Source organism: Podarcis gaigeae, assembly GCF_964106915.1.
Source record: "Podarcis gaigeae genome assembly, chromosome: 13".
NCBI lineage: Eukaryota > Metazoa > Chordata > Lepidosauria > Squamata > Lacertidae > Podarcis > Podarcis gaigeae.
The window spans coordinates 48,361,167-48,381,479 of record NC_139689.1 but is presented as its reverse complement, the minus strand read 5'-3'; the positions used below and the strand labels follow the sequence as shown (position 1 = coordinate 48,381,479).

The window sequence follows — 20,313 nt, the reverse complement described above, 5'->3', positions numbered from 1 at the left end:
CCACTGTCAAGTTTGCCTCCATTCTCTGAATCATAAAAATCATGGATCTGATGCCTTCTTGCACTGCAAAGGTGCAAAAACATGAATCCAGGGCACAGATAGTTATGGATCCTCGTCGTTTTTACAAGCGATACTCACAAGAGCACAGTCAAGACCACATGGATCACAACTGTGTTCTATTATTTGTTACTGGTATCACCATACAAAAATCATGATGAGACCCATTAAGATCTGGGCCTTGGAGCAATGTTTTTGTGGGGTTGGCGAATACTAGACCTGTAGTATTTGCTGTATAATATTTAATTTGATTGCAGGAAACCATTTTGATTCTACTGGATCTGGTTTTTACCCAGACCCCATGGAAAAGTGACAGGTCCAATACTTTCATTCAGAAAGCAGCTCTACAGACACGATATTTACCATATTTTCTGTCTTGCGGAAAGTGTATGAAGTATACGAAGAGACCGATGGCGATGGCTGCTGCAATCGAAGCGCCCAGAATGATGAGAAGGATCTTCCATGGTTCAAAGTCTCTGTGTCTTCTGGCTGACTGCTGTGCTCTGAAAAAGTCAGCAAAATCATTCTATTTAATAAACAGAACCATTGTCCCAATCTTTTCTTTCTTCTTCGGTAGGCATCCGAAATTAAATTAAGCCTGTCTCATTTAAAGCACATGGCACACAGACGCACACTGCAAAGAATCCTGGGAACTAAAGTTTATTAAGAGTGCTGGCAACTGTAGCTGTGTGAGGAGTAAACTACAGCCCTCTGACGCTTTTCGGAAAAGTCACATGCTTTAAATGGGCACTGACTGCTTTAGATGCATGGTGTGAATGTGTCTTGAAAGTCCCATGGGCTGCAAGAAGATCCAACCTATCCATTCTTAAGGAAATCAGCCCTGAGTGCTCACTGGAAGGACAGATCCTGAAGCTGAGGCTCCAATACTTTGGCCACCTCATGAGAAGAGAAGACTCCCTGGAAAAGACCCTGATGTTGGGAAAGATGGAGGGCACAAGGAGAAGGGGAAAGACAGAGAACCAGATGGCTGGACAGTGTTATAGAAGCGACCAACATGAGTTTGACAAAACTCCTAGAGGCAGTGGAAGACAGGTGTGCCTGGCGTGCTCTGGTCCATGGAGTCACGAAGAGTTGGACACGACTAAACGACTAAACAACAACAACAACAACAATGTGAATGTGACCAAGTCTCGAGTGTTGGAGGATAAATTACCGTATTTTCCCCTCTATAACACGCAGATTTTTTCTCCTAAAAAGTAAGGGGAAATGTCTGTGCGTGTTATAGAGCGAATGTGTGGTCCCTGGAGCCGTTTGTCCCAAGTGCATGGCAAAAATCAGGCAAAAATCATATTGCCATCACGGAGGAGAGGAGGCTGCTGCTTTCCTGCATTCTGCCTCAGGGTCTTACTGCCCACCCTGTTCTGTTTCGGTTGCTGTTTGCTCAGACGGAACAAAGAGCAGTGAAATCCCCTCCCCTCCAGGCAACCCCTCCCCTCCAGGCAAGTAGAGAGGAAAGCAGAGCGTCCCTGCTCCGGTGCTGCTGCTGCTGCTGCGTCTGGGGACTCGGCAGGCAGTGGAAAACATGCAGATGAGAGAGAGAGAGAGAGAGAGGGAGAGAGAGGGAGGGAGGGCTGGCTTGAGTGGGTGGGTGGACTTTTGCCTTCCTCCCCCCCCCCTTTAAACCCCTCTCCTGCATTCTTACCCAGCTGCTTCTCCGCACACCCCTCTCGTGCTCCTTGTCCCTTCTATATTTTTCCTTCCCTCCCCACTTAAAACGTGGTTACAAAGCACGGATCCACATGGATCCTCAGGATCTTTGCATTGGGTCACCCCAAATTCACCATCAGAGCACATAGCAATGATCTGATGCAAAAACAGGGCTGCAATGGTGCAAAAACGTGGTTACAAAGCATGGATCCACATGGATCCTCAGGATCTTTGCATTGGGTCACCTCAAATTCACCATCAGATCACATAGCATGTCCATGGCTACAGCCTGCCCCCCAAAAATCACGTACCCACTGTTGCCTGGGGCTGCAATGGTGCAAAAACGTGGTTACAAAGTATGGATCCACATGGATCCTCAGGATATTTGCATTGGGTCATCCCAAATTCACCATCAGAGCACATAGCATGTCCATGGCTACAGCCTGCCCCCCCCAAATCACACACCCACTGTTGCCTGGGGCTGCAATGGTGCAAAAACGTGGTTACAAAGCATGGATCCACAGGGATTCTCAGGATTTTTGCATTGGGTCACCCCAAATTCACCATCAGATCAAATGTCTGTGGCCACAGCATGAAGCACAAAAATGATACATCCACTGTTTCATTCAGAATGTTTTTTCCCTTGTTTTCCTCCTCTAAAAATGATGTGCGTGTTATGGTCAGGTGCGTGTTATAGAGCGAAAAATACGGTACTTCCTTTAACCATGAAACTGACCTCAATAAGACTTCGAACTGTTACCTGTGTCATGTAGGGATTTAAACCGTGGATGTCGAGTGGAGAGAACCTAACAAACACTCTGGGAAGGAGGGCTACAACTAAATACCCATGCTTACAAAGGATCAGTCTTACAATAACCACAAATACAATATAACCGATTTACTTAATTAAAACATGCAACATCCAGTCCAAATAAAGCTCATCAAATTTTGCCCAAGGATTAAGGCTTTCTGGGAGATGATTTACAATGAAATGAAAAAGGTATTTAAATATACCTTCTTGAAGAAACCAGAGGCCTTTCTCCTGGGCACGGTCGGCCAATTGGTGCTAAAGAAGGATAGAACTTTTTTTATGTATGCAACAACAGCAGCAAGAATACTTATCGCAAAGTATTGGAAGACACAAGATCTACCCACCCGGGAAGAATGGCAGATAAAGTTGATAGACTACATGGAACTGGCAGAAATGACTGGCAGAATCCGAGACCAGGGAGAAGAGTCGGTAGAAGAAGATTGGAAGAAATTTAAAGACTACCTACAGAAACACTGTAAAATTAAGGAATGTTAGAGGGATGCTGGAATGAAGTTATGTGGTTTTAGCAATAATGTTATTAAGGGGTACGTAAAAATGGATTGTTAGCAGGTGAAAACGTAAAGTTATAATATATTATGATAAAATATCAAGATAAAAGCAAAAAGGGTAAGGATTTGCCGAAACAACTATTGAACTAGAGTACAAAAAAGGGAGGTGCGAGGAGGTCAGGGAAACAAGTAAATGAAAGATAAGATATGGAAAGACTGATTGTTTTTAACTTTTTTTTGTATTTTGTATTTTTTCCCTTTTTTCTTTTCTTATTGTAATTCCTTTGAAATTTTAATAAATATTATTTAAAAAAAACAAAAACAAATAAAGCTCATCAAATTTGTGAATAAAAAACTTTTGGTACGTTAGCCGTCTTCCAAGCAATGAACGCACGCTTGGAATCTCAAATCGAACTTTTAAGAAATCAACACAATTGTTGTGAATTGTATTTTCTGCCCCAGACTTTTCCCAAGGAGGTCAGGGATGTGTCCATAGTTCTTCTCTTTGAATCCTCGTTTATACACACAACCCTGCAATGTAGGTTGGGTTGCAGGACGTCACCAGATGATCCAAAGTCATCCAGTGAACTAATCTTTCCAGTTCTAGTTCAACTATACAGTGGTACCTCGGGTTACATACACTTCAGGTTACATACGCTTCAGGTTACAGACTCCGCTAACCCAGAAATATTACCTCGGGTTAAGAACTTTGCTTCAGGATGAGAACAGAAATCGTGCTCCGGCAGCGTGGCAGCAGCAGGAGGCCCCATTAGCTAAAGTGGTGCTTCAGGTTAAGAACAGTTTCAGATTAAGAACAGACCTCCGGAATGAATTAAGTTCTTAACCCGAGGTACTACTGTACAGTATACTACTCCAATACACTCTACGTGGGGCTACCTTTAAAGGTGACCCGGAAACTGCAACTGTTTACCAGCTCCATCTGGTACGTAGGCTGAGACCCTATCTGCCTGTGGACTCTCTCATCAGAGTGGTGCATGCTCTGGTTATCTCCCGCTTGGACTACTGCAATGCGCTCTACGTGGGGCTACCTTTGAAGGTGACCTGGAAACTGCAATTAATCCAGAATTCGGCAGATAGACTGGTGACTGGGAGCGGCCGCCGAGACCATATAACACCGGTCTTGAAAGACCTACACTGGCTCCCAGTACGTTTCCGAACACAATTCAAAGTGTTGGTGCTGACCTTTAAAGCCCTAAACGGCCTTGGTCCTGTATACCTGAAGGAGCGTCCCCACCCCCATCCTTCTGCCCGGAAACCGAGGTCCAGCTCCGAGGGCTTTCTGGAGGTTCCTTCACTGCGAGAAGTAGAGTTACAAGGAACCAGGCAGAGGGCCTTCTCGAGAGTGGCACCCATCCTGTGGAACACCCTCCTGTCAGATGTCAAGGAAATAAACAACTATCTGACTTTAAGAAGACATCTGAAGACAGCCCTGTTTAGGGAAGTTTTATCGTGTTTTTAATATTCTGTTGGGAGTGTGGCTGGGGAGGCCCAGACAGATGGACGGGGTATTAGTAATAAGTAATAAATTATTATTATTATTATTATTATTATTATTATTATTATTATTATTATATTGCACTGTCTACGGCGATAAAACACATGGCAAGCAGTCCTAGGTTTGATTGCAAAATAATAACTAGGTGTCCTTGGGCAGTTACTGTCTCTCAAGCTAACCTACCTCACAGAATCTTTAATGGGACAGAAGGGGCGAAAGAGAAATTGGAGAGGCACCCTGAGCTCCTTGAAGGTAAGAGCAGAATAAACACACACAGAATCCTATTTGTTAACAGCGAACTCAATCTCTGAGTGTGGATCCTCATGTGGCCAAAACAGCACCATCCAGACACAAGACAGAGGTATCTGTAGGCTTCAGAAGACCCTGAGGTTTGCAGAAGTCCAATAAAATAAAATAAAATAAAAATAAAACCACATTCTCTTTTTTTATATATAGTATATTTATTGAGATTTTACAAAGACATAGATTTACAAAATACAAAAAAAATATGAAAAGAAAAAGATAAAAAAGAAAACATACAAAGATACATAAAAAATAAAAATAAAAATACAAAATACAAAAAACAAGTAGATATAAAAACAAATCCATTTTTTATAACTTTAAACTCATTAGCTTATTTCCGTGACCTCCTCACACCTCCCCTTTTTGTATTCCCATTTACATAATCAAATCAGCAAATCCTTACCCTCTTTCATTTATCTTAACTCTATATCTTAACATATAATAACTCTATATTTTCATCCATTATCAATTCATTTTTGCATATTCTTATTAACTTTGTTGCTAATGCCACTTATTTTCAATCCAACATCATTTTAACATTCATTAATTTTACAGTGTTTCTGCAGATAGTCTTTAAATTTCTTCCAATCTTCAATAAAACCACATTCTCTAAGGGAGGGAGACACCCAAGAGGTATGTGCCAAAATCAGCCCTATGAGGACTGAGCATGCTCAGTAGTCATGGAATGCTGACTGATAGTTAGGGGAGGGGCACTGGCCCAACCATTAGGCAGGTGGAGGTAGCCAAAATAGTGAAACTATAGTGGAATATAGCACAAGTTTAGCACTCATTATGATATTATTTGCAAATGGGGTTGTTTTTACGGAAACCGAAAACATGGAAATGAGCGCCAAACTGGTGGCTATATTCCACTATCATTCCAGAAGTGGCTCTTAAGTAGTGCGGAAGCTCAAATACTGTATTTTTCGCTCTATAAGACGCACCAGACTTTAAGACCATAGTTTTTGGAGGAGGAAAACGAGAAAAAAATATATTCTGAATTTCAGAAGCCAGAACAACAAGAGGGTTTGCTGTGCAGTGAAAGCAGCAATCCCTCTTGCTGTTCTGGCTTCTGGGATAGCTGCGCAGCCTGCATTCGCTCCATAAGACGCACACACATTTCCCCTTACTTTTTAGGAGGGAAATAGTGAGTCTTATAGAGCAAAAAATACGGTATAATGCAGAACCTAACAGGGAAGTGTCATAAAAACTGAATAAACTGCCGCGTGAATGCAGCCTGAATGCCAGTATAAGAAGCTGGCTGGTTATAGAAACATAGAATCATAGAGTTGGAAGAGACCACAAGGGCCATCGAGTCCAACCCCCTGCCAAGCAGGAAACACCATCAGAGCACTCCTGACATATGGTTGTCAAGCCTCTGCTTAAAGACCTCCAAAGAAGGAGACTCCACCACACTCCTTGGCAGCAAATTCCACTGTCAAACAGCTCTTACTGTCAGGAAGTTCTTCCTAATGTTTAGGTGGAATCTTCTTTCTTGTAGTTTGGATCCATTGCTCCGTGTCCACTTCTCTGGAGCAGCAGAAAACAACCTTTTCCCCTCCTCTATGTGACATCCTTTTATATATTTGAACATGGCTATCATATCACCCCTTAACCTCCTCTTCTCCAGGCTAAACAGCTCCCTTAGCCGTTCCTCATAAGGCATCGTTTCCAGGCCTTTGACCATTTTGGTTGCCCTCCTCTGAACACGTTCCAGTTTGTAGCTCTGAGTTATCTTTTTGCTGCATCAAACAAAATTAATTTTCTTAATCCTATGGCAGACATTGTTTACCTGCACCAAAAGTTCCTACTTAATGGTGACACCTTCAGTTTCCCCAGGCGGGTATGAGTCGGCATCCGGAAATAAATAAGGCCCTTAATTTCCTAACTAACTGCAAATGAGATTTTTAATTATTTTTAAACAATTGCCAATGCTACCTTTTATGGGGGCTGTTTTGAATTCCATAATTTACCTATGCTTTGTGTGAAGGAATTCTTTGTTTTGGCTGTCCAGAATCTTTCAGCATGCATCTTTGCTGGATGCCACTGAGTTCTAGTACTGAGAGAGGGAGAAAAACTTCTTCCAAGTCACTTTCTCCACAATATGCGTGGGACATTCAGGGATCATATCAGAAACTGGGATGGCTTCTGTAACTCCAGGACTGTCCCTAGGAAACCGGGACACTTGGAGGGGATGCAGTTCTTTGCAGCAGCTTGTATGGCGACTCCCCATACAATCCGAGGAGAGCTTCTCTGTGCAAAGTCGGAATCAGGGCCGGATTTAGGTTTGATGAGGCCCTCAGCTCCTGAAGGTAATGGGGCCCTTTATATGTCCAGCTGTCCTTTGTCAACAACAAATTGTCACTGTTTTTTGTGTTGGATATATGCTATATGGTAATTTATGGATCTAATAGGTATCTAAAGCCATTTGCGTGTAACTGACATACAGTTAAGAAGAAGTATTAAGGAAACTGCTTTCACCATCTGCAGCGATCATGGAACCCAAGAAAGGACTCTGAAATCTGTTTTTTTTTATATATATAATATTTATTAAAGTTTTTAAAGTTAATACAATAAAAGAAAATCAAAAAGAAAAAAAAGAAAAAATAACAAAAAATACAAAAATACAAAGTAGCTAAAAACACATAAAGTTCACAATACTTATTTTTCATTAACATACTTCCCCGACCTCCTCATACCTCCCTTTTTGTATTCCAGTTCAAATTGTTAGTTCAGCAAATCCTTATCGATAGGTTTTAACCTATTTCTATACCTTCCCCCCCCCCCCTATCACTTAAAACATTACAGCTGGAAACCACTTAATTTCTATCCGACATCATTCTAACATTCATTAATTTTACAATATTTCGGTAAATAGTCCTTGAATTTCTTCCAATCTTCTTCCGCCGACTCTTCTCCCTGGTCACGGATTCTGCCAGTCATTTCTGCCAATCCCATGTAGTCGATCATCTTCATCTGCCATTCTTCCAGAGTGGATAAATCCTCTGTCTTCCAGTACTTTGCGATAAGTATTCTTGCTGCTGTTGTAGCATACATAAAAAAAGTTCTGTCCTTCTTTAACACCAATTGGCCGACCATGCCCAGGAGAAAGGCCTCTGGTTTCTTCAGGAAGGTATATTTAAATACCTTTTTCATTTCATTATAAATCATTTCCCAGAAAGCCTTAATCCTTGGGCACGTCCACCAAAGGTGAAAGAATGTACCTTCAAGGACTCTGAAATCTGAGGGAGGGAAGCTTAGAGAAGCTAAGGAACCGTTGTCATCTCCTGCTTTTATTGACTGATGGAGAGACACTGGGAAATGCAGCTCGCTGCTCAAACCTTTCCACTATCCCTGATGTTATTTGGTGGTGGGAATGTTGTATTGTGTTAAGCTGACTGTTCTGAACACCCCTAGGGTCAAATTTGGATCCTGGGTCAGGGGAAATTGCTCCGCTTTGACTTTTGGGTGGTGGAGGAGGGAAATACCTTTAAAAGTTACAGTCACTTTGCATACCAGAGACTAATTTCTAGCCTGCTGAAATAAAAGATAAAACTCATGTTCGTTTTTGTCCCAGCCAATACCATCCAGCATAGATTTAATACACTGTTATGAGTTCTTGGGTGCTAAGTTTCTCAGGATGCTAGAATTTAATTAAGGCCTGGGATGTCAAAAGCTAATTAAGATAGGCTAGTTGACCCGTGTGTGTATTTGAGCTGTGTACTAGATGCTCCTAATCCTCTGGAACCAACAAGTGTCAAAAGCTAATTAAGCCAGGACTAAGCCAGTGAGGCGATAGACTGGAGATAAGAAGTGATTAGGACAAGTAAGGATCAAGGACAAATCTCATTTGCAAATGAGTGGCCCTCCCTCCCTCTCTCAACTGAGAGTTAGTTTTAAAAAGTGAGGCTGGTGTTTTAGATGAGAGTTTATGATTGCAGTTGGGAGTTATGCAATGGAGATAGCAAAGAGCAATGGTAAAGGTAAAGGACCCCTGGATGATTAAGTCCAGTCAAAGGCGACTATAGGGTTGCGGTGCTCATCTCGCTTTGAGGCCGAGGGAGCCGGCGTTTGTTTGTCCACAGACAGCTTTCTGGGTCATGTGGCCAGCAGGACTAAACCATTTCTGGCGCAACGGAACACCGTGACGGAAACTAGAGTGTATGGAAATGCCGTTTACCTTCCTGCTTCAGTGCTACCTATTTATCTACTTGCACTGGTGTGCTTTCAAACTGCTTGGTTAGCAGGGGCTGGGGCAGAGCAACGGGAGCTCATCCCGTCGCAGGGATTCAAACCACCGACCTTCTGATTGGTAAACCCAAGAGGCTCAGTGGTTTAGACTACAATGCCACCCGCATCCCTATATGTGTAAATAGGCCATATATCATAAAGACTACATAGTCTCCGCTGTGCCTCATTTTCCAAAAGGAAACATGGACCTGGGGGAATGCCTGGAATCCCAGAAATCTTGCACCAGAGACTGGGGTGGCATGTAAGAGTACCTTCTATTTGCTTCCCAGTTCTCTCCCAGTTCTTAGAGAGATGGAGGCCCACAGACAAGAGGCTGAATTACTGGATATGATTCTGCACTCTAGTGCCAAGTGCTGTCATTTGGTCATGCCAGAATATTTCAATTATCCTCTGGGCCTTGCACAGTACTCTCTCTGTTCTCACCCTGGGCCAGCAGGGGGATACTGTAGATAGTTATGCAAATGAAGGATCGAAAAGTGACGTTCAATGATTGGATAGTTTTGTATGCAAATGAAGGATCGAAAAGTAACGTTCAGTGATTGAATAGTTTTAGAAATTGGCAACAGTTACAATTGTTCTGGAGCTCTATATAAGCAGGCTGACCGAGCCCCTCAGCTTAGTTCTGTTCTGACATCTGTTCTGACATCTGTTCTGACATAAAGAAGAGCTGTTTGAAGAATCGCTGGGTCGTCTGCTATGTTCGCCCACAACTTAAGAGCCTGCCAGTGCAAAAAAAAAAGAAAAAAGGAAGCACTTGGGACGGGGAGCAATATCTATGGTAATAAGACTTCTGTAGCCCAAGGGAGCAGCATAACCCTGTTGCTACATGTAAGCAGTACATGTCTGCAGTTTTGCTTGCAGGAATTAACAAGTAAGAGGCAATGCAGTTCATAGCAGGAGAGCGCTAGCTGTAGTTTAGCTGGTGAGTAAATCCAACCAAAAAGACATCTGATAGGTTGATGACTGTGTTGGTGTATGAAATAACAGAAAACATATTCTCTTGTGCAGTATGTCACCTTGAGCCGACCTGCAGCTCTGGGTTACCTTCTCTGCCAATGCTGCCTTCCACATTCTGTCATTCCAACCAGTGCCAGATTTATGTACAGAGGTACCTCGGGTTACATACGCTTCAGGTTACAGGCGCTTCAGGTTACAGACTCTGCTAACCCAGAAATAGTACCTTGGGTTAAGAACTTTGCTTCAGGATGAGAACAGAAATCGTGCTCCAGCGGTGTGGCGGCAGCAGCAGGAGGTCCCATTAGCTAAAGTGGTGCTTCAGGTTAAGAACAGCTTCAGGTTAAGAACAGACCTCTGGAACGAATTAAATACGTAACCAGAGGTACCACTGTATAAGCTAAACAAGCTATAGCTTAGGGCCCCACTCTCTTGGGGCCCCCCAAAAAAATTAAAGGGAAAAAACCCAGATGTACATTTCCAAAATATAAGATAAAAAACAAATAAAATAAAACCTACATACAGCACCAGTGTTTTGTGTTGTGTAGGCTCCTATGATATGTAAGTGATGGGCCCCGCCTGCTAGCCTGCTCCCTAAAATATCACGGTTTGCTCATTTCTATATATAGGGTGCCTACATTCTGCATGGACTGGTTATTTTGTTATGTGCAAATAGGTTTAGATGTTAGGATTTTTATCTATCTGAGCTGCTCCAGAGAGTGGTACTGATTGTATACATCATATGAATGTCTGAGAAAGCGTGAGAAAGGAAGTCTGTACAGTCATACCTTGGGATAAATACGCTTCAGGTTGAGCACTTTCGGGTTGCACTCCACGGCGACCCGGAAGTAACGGAGCTCGTTACTTCCGGGTTTCGCTGCTCGCGCATGCGCAGACGCTCAAAATGACGTTACGTGCATGCGCAGAAGCGGCGAAACGCGACCCGCCCACGCTCAGACTTGCTGTCGTGTCTTACGTTCTGTTCGGGATGCAAACGGGGCTCTGGAAAGGATCCTGTTCGCATCCCGAGGTACCACTGTATTATCTCTTCCTTCCTGAGTACTATTGGAAGTTAGTTTCACTTCTGTGTGTGTCACAGTTTTGTACTGGTGTTCAGAGAGCACAGACGTACTGATGGAGTCTCTGTATATAAGACTGTAAATATAGTAGTTTAGAACTACAATTGAGTCTTTCTTCTGCTATGATATGCCAGAGAACTGGTGTGCTCTTTTCAGGAGAGAAGGGTCGCTTATTACCGGTCTCTCTAGACCGAAGAAGATATACAGCCCAGTTGGCGTAGCGTGGGGGGTGCAGGGGGGGCTGGCCGCACCAGGCGCAACATCTGGGGGTTAGGATTAGGGGGCGCAAATCCACGGGTTAGGGGACGCAAATTACTTGCCTTGCCCCGGGTGCTGACAACCCACGCTACGCCACTGATACAGTCAGAGAGGACCACCAGAGAGACGCTCTGAAAACTTGAGAAGTTGGCAGCCTTCCCAGGTGTTTTTCCAGCATACCTATTAGGTCCATAAATTGCCAGATAGCATATATTCAACACAAAAAACAGTGACAATTTGTTGTTGACAAAGGACAGCTGAACATATAAAGGGCCCCATTACCTTGAGGAGCTGAGGGCCTCATCAAACCTAAATCCGGCCCTGAGGCCATGACTGTTTAAAGTGGCATGGTACTGCTTTAAATGCACAGTGCGGATGGATAAAGAGGATTTGGCACATGACGGCGCAATGCTCCTCTTGTGCTGGACTCTGCTTCGCCACCCTCCCAGAAAACCTGAAAATGTCGGGTAATTCTAGACATCAAAAAAACCCAAACTCCTGAGATTCACCAGAGCTGTTCCCCCCACCCCACCCCGAATGACACATTTTGTGTGCAAAGCCCACCCAGAAACCAGAATGTTTGGTTTCAGGACTTGGCAACTCCCGTTTGCTTACATACTTGGAGACAACGAAAAGTGTGCCACAATCCTACGATGTCTTGCTCAAGAGCAATCTCTGCAACTTGCACCACCTGCCAGCCTTCTGCTTGAAATCATTTTCAGTGCCTTTAACAGCTTCAGGACAGGAGGACAGACAGCCAATTAAAGTCTTTCCTTATCACTGCATGCTCAGGCTGGAGAGAGAGCCTTCGCCTGCTGAACTCCTGTCACTTCCCCCTTAAAGGCACCGATCCCCAGATGAGGTTAAAAATCGACCACAAAGCAGGAAGGACCATTAAACGACAGGAATGGCCTGGAGGTTTTGTTTTCTGGGAACAGAAGCTGAACTTACTGGGGGGGAAAGTAGAGGGTTTTAATTTGGAAGAGAGCATTTGTGTGGGCAAACATCCAAAGGGCACCATTGCAGCCTGGCAATGAAAACGGTGGCATTCGCCTAGTGTCTGGGTGTAACTGGTAAAGCAGCACAACTTGTGCCAATTTTCCATTTAGTGGGTGGGTGAAAAAATATATGACTGTAAATTGCAGCAGCAGCTCAAGGTTGTACAGCAGGAAAAGTAGCAAGCCGGAGGATGAGACAGAGAGCTGGGCCCCCAACCTGTCCTTTGGCTTGCTTCATGCAGTTCCAGGATGCTTGCTTAAAGTTGAAAGAGTTGGGAAGAAATGTTAAGCATGTGTATCTACGTACTTGAACTTTTCAAAAAGAAGATTCCAGTTTCAGAGGAGAAGTGAGGCTATAGTGTCCATTATTTGTTGTTGTTGTTGTTGTTTAGTCGTTTAGTCGTGTCCGACTCTTTGTGACCTCATGGACCAGAGCACACCAGGCACTCCTGTCTTCCACTGCCTCCCGCATTTTGGTCAAACTCATGCTGGTAGCTTCGAGAACACTGCCCAACCATCTTGTCCTCTGTCGTCCCCTTCTCCTTGTGCCCTCTATCTTTCCCAACATCAGAGTCTTTTCCAGGGAGTCTTCTCTTCTCATCAGGTGGCCAAAGTATTGGAGCCTCAGCTTCAGGATCTGTCCTTCCAGTGAGTACCCAGGGCTGATTTCCTTCAGAATGGATACGTTTGATCTTCTTGCAGTCCATGGGACTCTCAAGAGTCTCCTCCAGCACCATAAATCAAAAGCATCAATTCTTCGGCGATCAGCCTTCTTTATGGTCCAGCTCTCACTTCCCTACATCACTACTGGGAAAACCATAGCTTTTACTATACGGACCTTTGTTGGCAAGGTGATGTCTCTTCTTTTTAAGATGCTGTCTAGGTTTGTCATTGCTTTCCTCCCAAGAAGCAGGCGTCTTTTAATTTCGTGAAGAAGTATATTAATGGTGAAATACAATTAAGAAGAAGTATATTTTTTTTGGGGGGGGGAGGCCCAAGAGAGTGGGGCCTTAAGCTATAGCTTGTTTCGCTTATACGTAAATCCGGCACTGCATGGCTTTCACCCAAAGAATTCCAAGAGCTGTCGTTTGTTAGCAGTGCTGAGGCTTGTTAGAAGACCTCCATTCACCCTGAGAGAGCTACAGTTCCCAGAGTCCCCTAGGAAGGAGGATTGAGCCACGACTAACTGAGCCACTCTGGGTTGCTCCCTTCTCTTTCCCCACCCTGACCCAGACTCGGTGCCTTTAAAAGTTGGAAACCATCTGGACTTAGTGGAGGAACGGGAAATCCACACAGGATTATTATACTTGTTACCGGCTTAAGGAGATTAACAGAAGAGATCGTAAAGGAAAAAGAGAAATTATATGAATAAGATATGATGTGGAAACACCAAGATAAGACTGGATAGAATTATGAACTTTATTTGGACTGATTGGGACTGATTTGGACATTAATGCAGTAATAAGAAGATGATCTGAATCCCCCTTTGGATCTTGAAGTATGGGTTCCCCCAACAAAATTTAAAAATTTGGCTTTGTAGTTTGGAATTTATGTGATGTGATTTAATTTGATGTGATTGGCCAGTTAATAATTTTTTTTAAAAAAAAATAAAATAAAAGTTTGTATGTGTTTGTGTGTGCAACACACCAAACCACATTAGGTAAATTTTAATTCTCTAATCCAGAGACCTCCTATGTCAGAGGGCATACAGCAGAGTTTAAAATTTCCATACAACCAGTGGATAAATAAATGGGGATTCAGCATGAACTCAGAGTCACCCTGAAAACTGAGCTCTCTGTCACTTTTTCCAATTAAAAGTGCTCACAGTGCATCTAAAACAATGTCAAGTTACCACCTTTGCTCCGTGGGGATTGATCTTTAAAGTACTGACTCTGAAACAGACCTGATGAAATCAGACCTTGCTATTCCCCTCTCTTTTACCTGATGAGAGTTGTTCTCCTACTCCAATAAGTCTTACCTCCGACTTCTTACTCTGATGAAGATACATCTATTCTTTCTTATCTCCGCTCTTGCAAACAGTGTCTTCTGTTAAATTCGCATTACCAAAGAATAGCTCAAATAAGGTCTTATCCACTCTTACCTTTCACCCCACGCTTTCCAGGCACGGGTAAGCGCTTTAAAGCTCCGTGTCCAAATGACATTCTTTTTTTGCCCCGGAGCTTTCCACATGAAAACCTGCTCTTTAAAGTTGAAGCACTACAAACAGCAATTTGAGTTTTCTGTGGATCGCCATTTGCTCCAATTCAGCTGTAAAGAGTGGGTTTTTGTGAGGAAAGCTCCAGGGCAAGAAGCAGGGGAAAGCCCTAAGAGATGTTTGGATTATAATGAGAGAATATGGGTACAGAGTATTCTACTTCTAAAATTCTAACCCTGTCCTGTTTAGAAAATAAGCAGAAATCTGGCGTGTAGTTGCAGATTCTTCCATCACACTGGGGCAATTATTTGGTTAAAAAACAACAACCCCTGCTCAACTGTTTCTTGGTGGAGGTACAGACACCCTTTTTTATGCCAGAACTTTATAAATTGGGATTAGAGGAAAGCAGATGATCAGGAGCCCCTCTCCCCATAGGATCCACTGTGAATTTGCAAGCCCAAAGTTCATGTAAACAGCATTCTTCAAAGCAATTAACAAATCAGACAGAGCTCAGGTTACTTACCCCTGCAGGCCCCAGAGATTGTAGTCCTCATAGCCAAGGTGGGTTCCAGACCCAGTTTGGAATAAACCATCCACGCTCCGAGAACGTTTCTGAAATATGGAGCTCTTGCACCGACTGGTGTGACAGGCAGGGTAGATTGTGAATGGAAGGTCCTTCATGGGGATGTCTGTGGTGCAACACCCAGCCGTGTGTGGAAATGCAAGCTGTGGGTGAGCCAAAGAGTAAATCAAAACTCCAGGGAGATGTCAGCATGAAGGATTAGACTCTGTCCTTCGGAGAAGCACCATGGAAAATCAGGAGATCATTCAAGGCAGCCACACCAGCCACAGCTTCCAGATTTCCCAAGGTAGAAATGTGCCACCAGCTCTGTGTTTTATAAGCTATCTCTCTCTGAGGAGATTTTCCGTCACCATTGCTCCTTCCTTTTCCTTCTTCCGGGGATGCTGGATAAAATAAGCAAGCAATGTGAATACAGTCCAGTTGTCTCCAGCTGCTCACTCCTCCACAGATAGTCTTATGTCGTTCCTATTGCAGCTCTATGTATCTGATCTCCTAATTATGTGTTAGGCTCTCCAGACTGGGAGCCTCCTATGGGAGGTGCTTCCTATTCCACAGGGCCACCTTCCCATTCATTTTAGCCCCTTTTAGGTGGGAGGTGCTGAAATCCAGAACTTTGAGCCACGTGGCCTCCCCTCTAAGATAGCTTCTGCCCTCAGGTGCGGCAGAAGTTACTGCCCCATTTTCAGTGTTGGAAATTCACCTGCAGATCCAATCATCTTCTATTCATTGAATGAGGGTGCCATCTTGCCCTCCATTTCAGGCAGCAAAGGTTACTGAGCCAACCCTGGGAGTCCTTTTTTGAAGCTATCTGGAGGTGTGTATTTGCCTACATAAAGAGCCCGGAGCAAATGGGAGAGGACAGAAAGAGGAATACGAGGAGAGAAGTACGGTATTTAATCAGCTACAATATGCTTAACTGGATGTTGAAGAGATTTAGCGGGAAAAGTGTCTTTATCAGCTAGCTTTATTCCATTTGCTTTTAAATTTTTTTATTTAAATGACTTTAATATAAAGATAAGTCATCTGAGCAAGAAAAGGGATAGATTAGTAACTATCTAATGTGACACATGAGAACAAATTCTAGACTTGGGCGTTTTCTTCTGGTAACTCAATTTCCCTACATCTCATTTACTACTTTTGTCCCCTGCCTCTCCTTCAAGGAACTCTCTCAGCCGTGTGGGTGAGGTGCTGTTACCCCATTTTATTTTCATAACAACCAGGTAAACTTCATGGTAGCATGGTGATTTGAACCCAGGATTTCCTGGTTCACACCCAGCCCATAACATCACATTGACATAGAGAGATATTTTTACGTTCACCCCTCTTCTCTGAGCTGCGAGAAGTTCCAGAGCTACACAGCTTACCCAAGTTTAGTTTCCCTTGGGAGGAGGTCAGTGGAGGTGTATACTGTTTTGTAATATTTGAGTTGTTTACAGGTTGAGCATAGATACAGTCTGAGCACAGAGGAGGATGCAACCCTCCAAGAGACTGCTTAACCCTCACGTCAGATCTAGAGGGAGACAGAAAGTCCCCATTGATAGCTTAGGGACTATCCCACAAACCCCTAATTTTCTCCTCTATCTTGACATTGGAGCTTGTTTGGTTTCACAATTCTGCCTTCACAACAACATGGACACATTCCATCCATTAAGCGGTTTCTGCTTAGTATGGAAAGAGTTCCCAAAATATGAATTACCCAGAAGCTAGCAATCTGCAGGAAGAAAACTTTTGTTAGCAACCCTCAGCAGGAAGTAAGCATCTCTGTCTCCATTTTTGTAACCCCTGCTGCTTAGGGAATATGCACTTCATTCTAGGACTGTAGTAGAAAAGGGAGGGTGTGTTGCGTGTCGAGGTCCCCAGGGCCACCCCAATAACTCACACATCACACAGAATTTTTTGTTTAAGATTTCTGGCATAATTTTGACCACAACTTTATTAAAATACAGATTTGTGAGTGGTTGCTTAGGCATTGGTTGCGACTATCTGCCCCCACCATGGGGGACAGACTGACATTCGGCACAATGCGAAAGTCAGAATGGGGGAATACACTTGGGGGTTACGCGGAGCAGGGAACCTGCCCTCACCCCAAATCCAACCAGGAGCTCATTGCTATGGCCCGAGCCCCCTTGACAGAGTGGACAAGCAATAGTTAGCCCCCAATTCCTTTAACAGAATCCCTTGCAGCAGCAGCATTAGAGGGGCAGGCACAGCCAATCCATGCCCCTCAACCAACCAAACCATAAACCAATGCCTAACTGCAACCTTACAAGTTGTGACGATTTGCTACGCAGTAGGCAAATACCAAATGGCCCCAGCCAATCAGCCAGATGGACAAAATTCCTACCAGTTCCCTGCCCCAAGAGCAGACGACCCCATGACAGGCATAGCAAGGTCAAAGTGAACAACCCTATTCTAGGGAGAGAGGGACGGGCAATCCGATGCACGGGCGAAAAGAGGAAGCCCTAGCCTCGTGCAAGGAGTTTGAGCATTTCTGGCTGTCAATCAACAAGTGGCAACATTAACTTCTTCCCAACAACAAGGGAAGCCCCAATCGCATCAGTGGCCAACGATCAGTTAGCCCGCCCCCAACTTTGGAGTGTCCTGGCGGCCCCCACCGCAACACGTGCTCCCCATGAAGGAGAACACGCTTTGCCAGGATGTCTCTGGAGGTGTACAATGCAGCAACCTACTAAAGACAAACAGTCTAGGTAGTTCCTTGATGGAAGATAGCCTAGGAACACTATGCTCAGTCCCTGTCACTTGTTAAACGAAAATTCTCCAGCTCACTTGCATTATCATACGAAGACGCCTAGCCAAGTGTATAGGAGCGAAACAGCAGCCAGTAGGCCTGATATTTATTTTGCAACAAGACTTCAAACTACCACATGGAAGAAGCAGAAAGAGGCCCCAAACAAAGGATGGCTCTTCTTTTTATAACACCCTTAGTAAAACATCATATATTGGTCATAACTATGTCATAAACTGGGAGGGGTCTTCTGACAGATACCTGAGCACCAGGTTTGCCTTTTCCCTCACATGACCTCCACGTCTCACCCCTCAGGTGAAACAAAATTAAGTATTTACATTTTCCTGTTTTCAGGTGTCAGGATGCCAGCAGTGATCACCCAGGTAGTGGGGCTGCTGAGTACGTGGTCTCATGCTTCAGGGATTATTGCTGCCCCTAGACATATACCAAGATGCGGGTGGCGCTGTGGGTTAAACCACAGAACCTAGGACTTGCTGATTAGAAGGTCGGTGGTTCGAATCCCTGCGATGGGGTGAGCTCCCGTTGCTCGGTCCCTGCTCCTGCCAACCTAGCAGTTCAAAAGCACATCAAAGTGCAAGTAGATAATATCCGCCCTCCCTTCCCCACAGGTGGGCAGGGTTTGCGGCACCAGTGGGGCTCACCTGGGCGGGTGCCACCCACCTGCTTGAGCTGGCCTTTGACCCGCCCTTGGCCAGGGAGGGCAATGGACGGCCTAAGGCCAAAAGAAAAGGGGCTCACTCCTTGGCTCCAAGCCTCTTTTGTAGATAAATAGGTACTGACAGGAAGGTAAACAGCATTTCCGTGCACTGCTCTGGTTCACCAGAAGCGGCTTAGTCATGCTGGCCACATGACCCAGAAGCTGTACGCCGGCTCCCTCGGCCAATAAAGTGAGATGAGCGCCGCAACCCCAGAGTCGGCCACGACTGGACCTAATGGTTACCTTTACCTAGCCATATCCCAAGCTTCTCCTCTGGTAGCCATTTCCCTTCTGAATAGAACAACATTGGAATGGTATAAATCCATCACTGGAGTGATTTTATATGAATTTCTAAAGTTTTCCCATTGAGCCAGTACATTTATCAGTGAATTGCTCATTTGGTAATGTGCAGCAGAAGCTCTTTGGCGAAGACAAAGAGTGGAGAGGCAAGGCTTGGGGTGGGGAGAGGTCTCTCTCACACACACCCTCCAATTTACATGCTCCCCAGAGGAAAGGGGTTGATAATTAATGATTCCACAGAGATAAAGTGGCATGCATGTGGGAAATGTTAGCCATTTTCTTTCTGCCTTTCCAGAACAGCAGGAAGGCATTTAGCATAGGAAGAAACAAAACAAGAATAAAACAAGACAACCTTTAAAAACAATCCTCAAATCTGCATTGGCACAGTGTACATATTGACTTTGAAGTGTGCTCTGAAGTTGACTAGAAGCCAATGGAGTTCCTTTAATTCCCACAAGAACTGTTGTGCTTCATGTGTCAGGGCCTGGGCAGAGGAGGAATGGTGGAGACCTCTCCCTATCCTGACCCTTTCAGGGAGAAGGAGGAGGAAGACAGTACAGTGGCACCTCAGGTTACAGACGCTTCAGGTTATGTTATGTACTGAGTTGAATAGGATCCAAACTGCAGCAGTCTGATTGGTCCTAGAACAATAAGATCCAAAAGGCAGCAGTCTGATTGGTCCTAGAACAATAGGATTCAGAATGCAGCAGTCTGATTGGTCTTAGAACAATGCAGCAGTATGATTGGTTGGCAGGAACCACCCAATGATGCTCCAGATAGAAGTGAATTCATAACCTGATTGGCTTACAGTAGAATTCCAGAATTAGCCAATCATGTGCAGCCCATTGTGTAAATAATGTATATAAAGCAGATACTTTGAGGGGACTTTCATTCATTCCTCCTCACCACTATGAGCTGAATAAAGAGCATGAAATCACTTTGTGACTCTGAGTATATTTCAGGTTACAAACTCCGCTAACCCAGAAATAGTACCTCGGGTTAAGAACTTTTCTTCAGGATGAGAACAGAAATAATGTGGTGGCGGCGTGGCGGCAACGGGAGGCCCCATTAGCTAAACTCCGGTCTTGAAAGACCTACACTGGCTCCCAGTACGTTTCCGAGCACAATTCAAAGTGTTGGTGTTGACCTTTAAAGCCCTAAACGGCCTCAGTCCCGTTTACCTGAAGGAGCGTCTCCACCTCCTTTGTTCTGCCAGGACCCTGAGGTCCAGTGCCGAGGGCCTTCTGGTGGTTCCCTCGCTGCGAGAAGCCAAGTTACATGGAACCAGGCAGAGGGCCTTCTCGGTAGTGGCGCCCGCCCTGTGGAACGCCCTCCCACCAGATGTCAAAGAGAAAAATAACTACCAAACTTTTAGAAGACATCTGAAGGCAGCCCTGTTTAGGGAAG

General features: G+C 44.4%; 1 protein-coding gene across 2 annotated transcripts in view; it reads right to left on the bottom strand.

The window, feature by feature from the left end:
• The window catches only part of LOC310830074 (transmembrane protease serine 11B-like protein), an 80,466-nt gene extending 64,871 nt beyond the window's left edge, over positions 1-15,595 (bottom strand). For both annotated transcript variants that reach the window (XR_014557472.1, XM_083709588.1), the window contains exons 1-2: positions 15,083-15,595; positions 421-560 (exon numbers count right to left, since the gene is read on the bottom strand). Coding sequence is in view for 1 of the 2 variants with exons in the window: in XM_083709588.1 (XP_083565714.1) it covers positions 421-560; positions 15,083-15,240 (298 nt within the window). In the remaining variant the exon portion in view is untranslated. The remainder of the gene's footprint in view (positions 1-420; positions 561-15,082) is intronic.
• Positions 15,596-20,313: the final 4,718 nt, after the last annotated feature.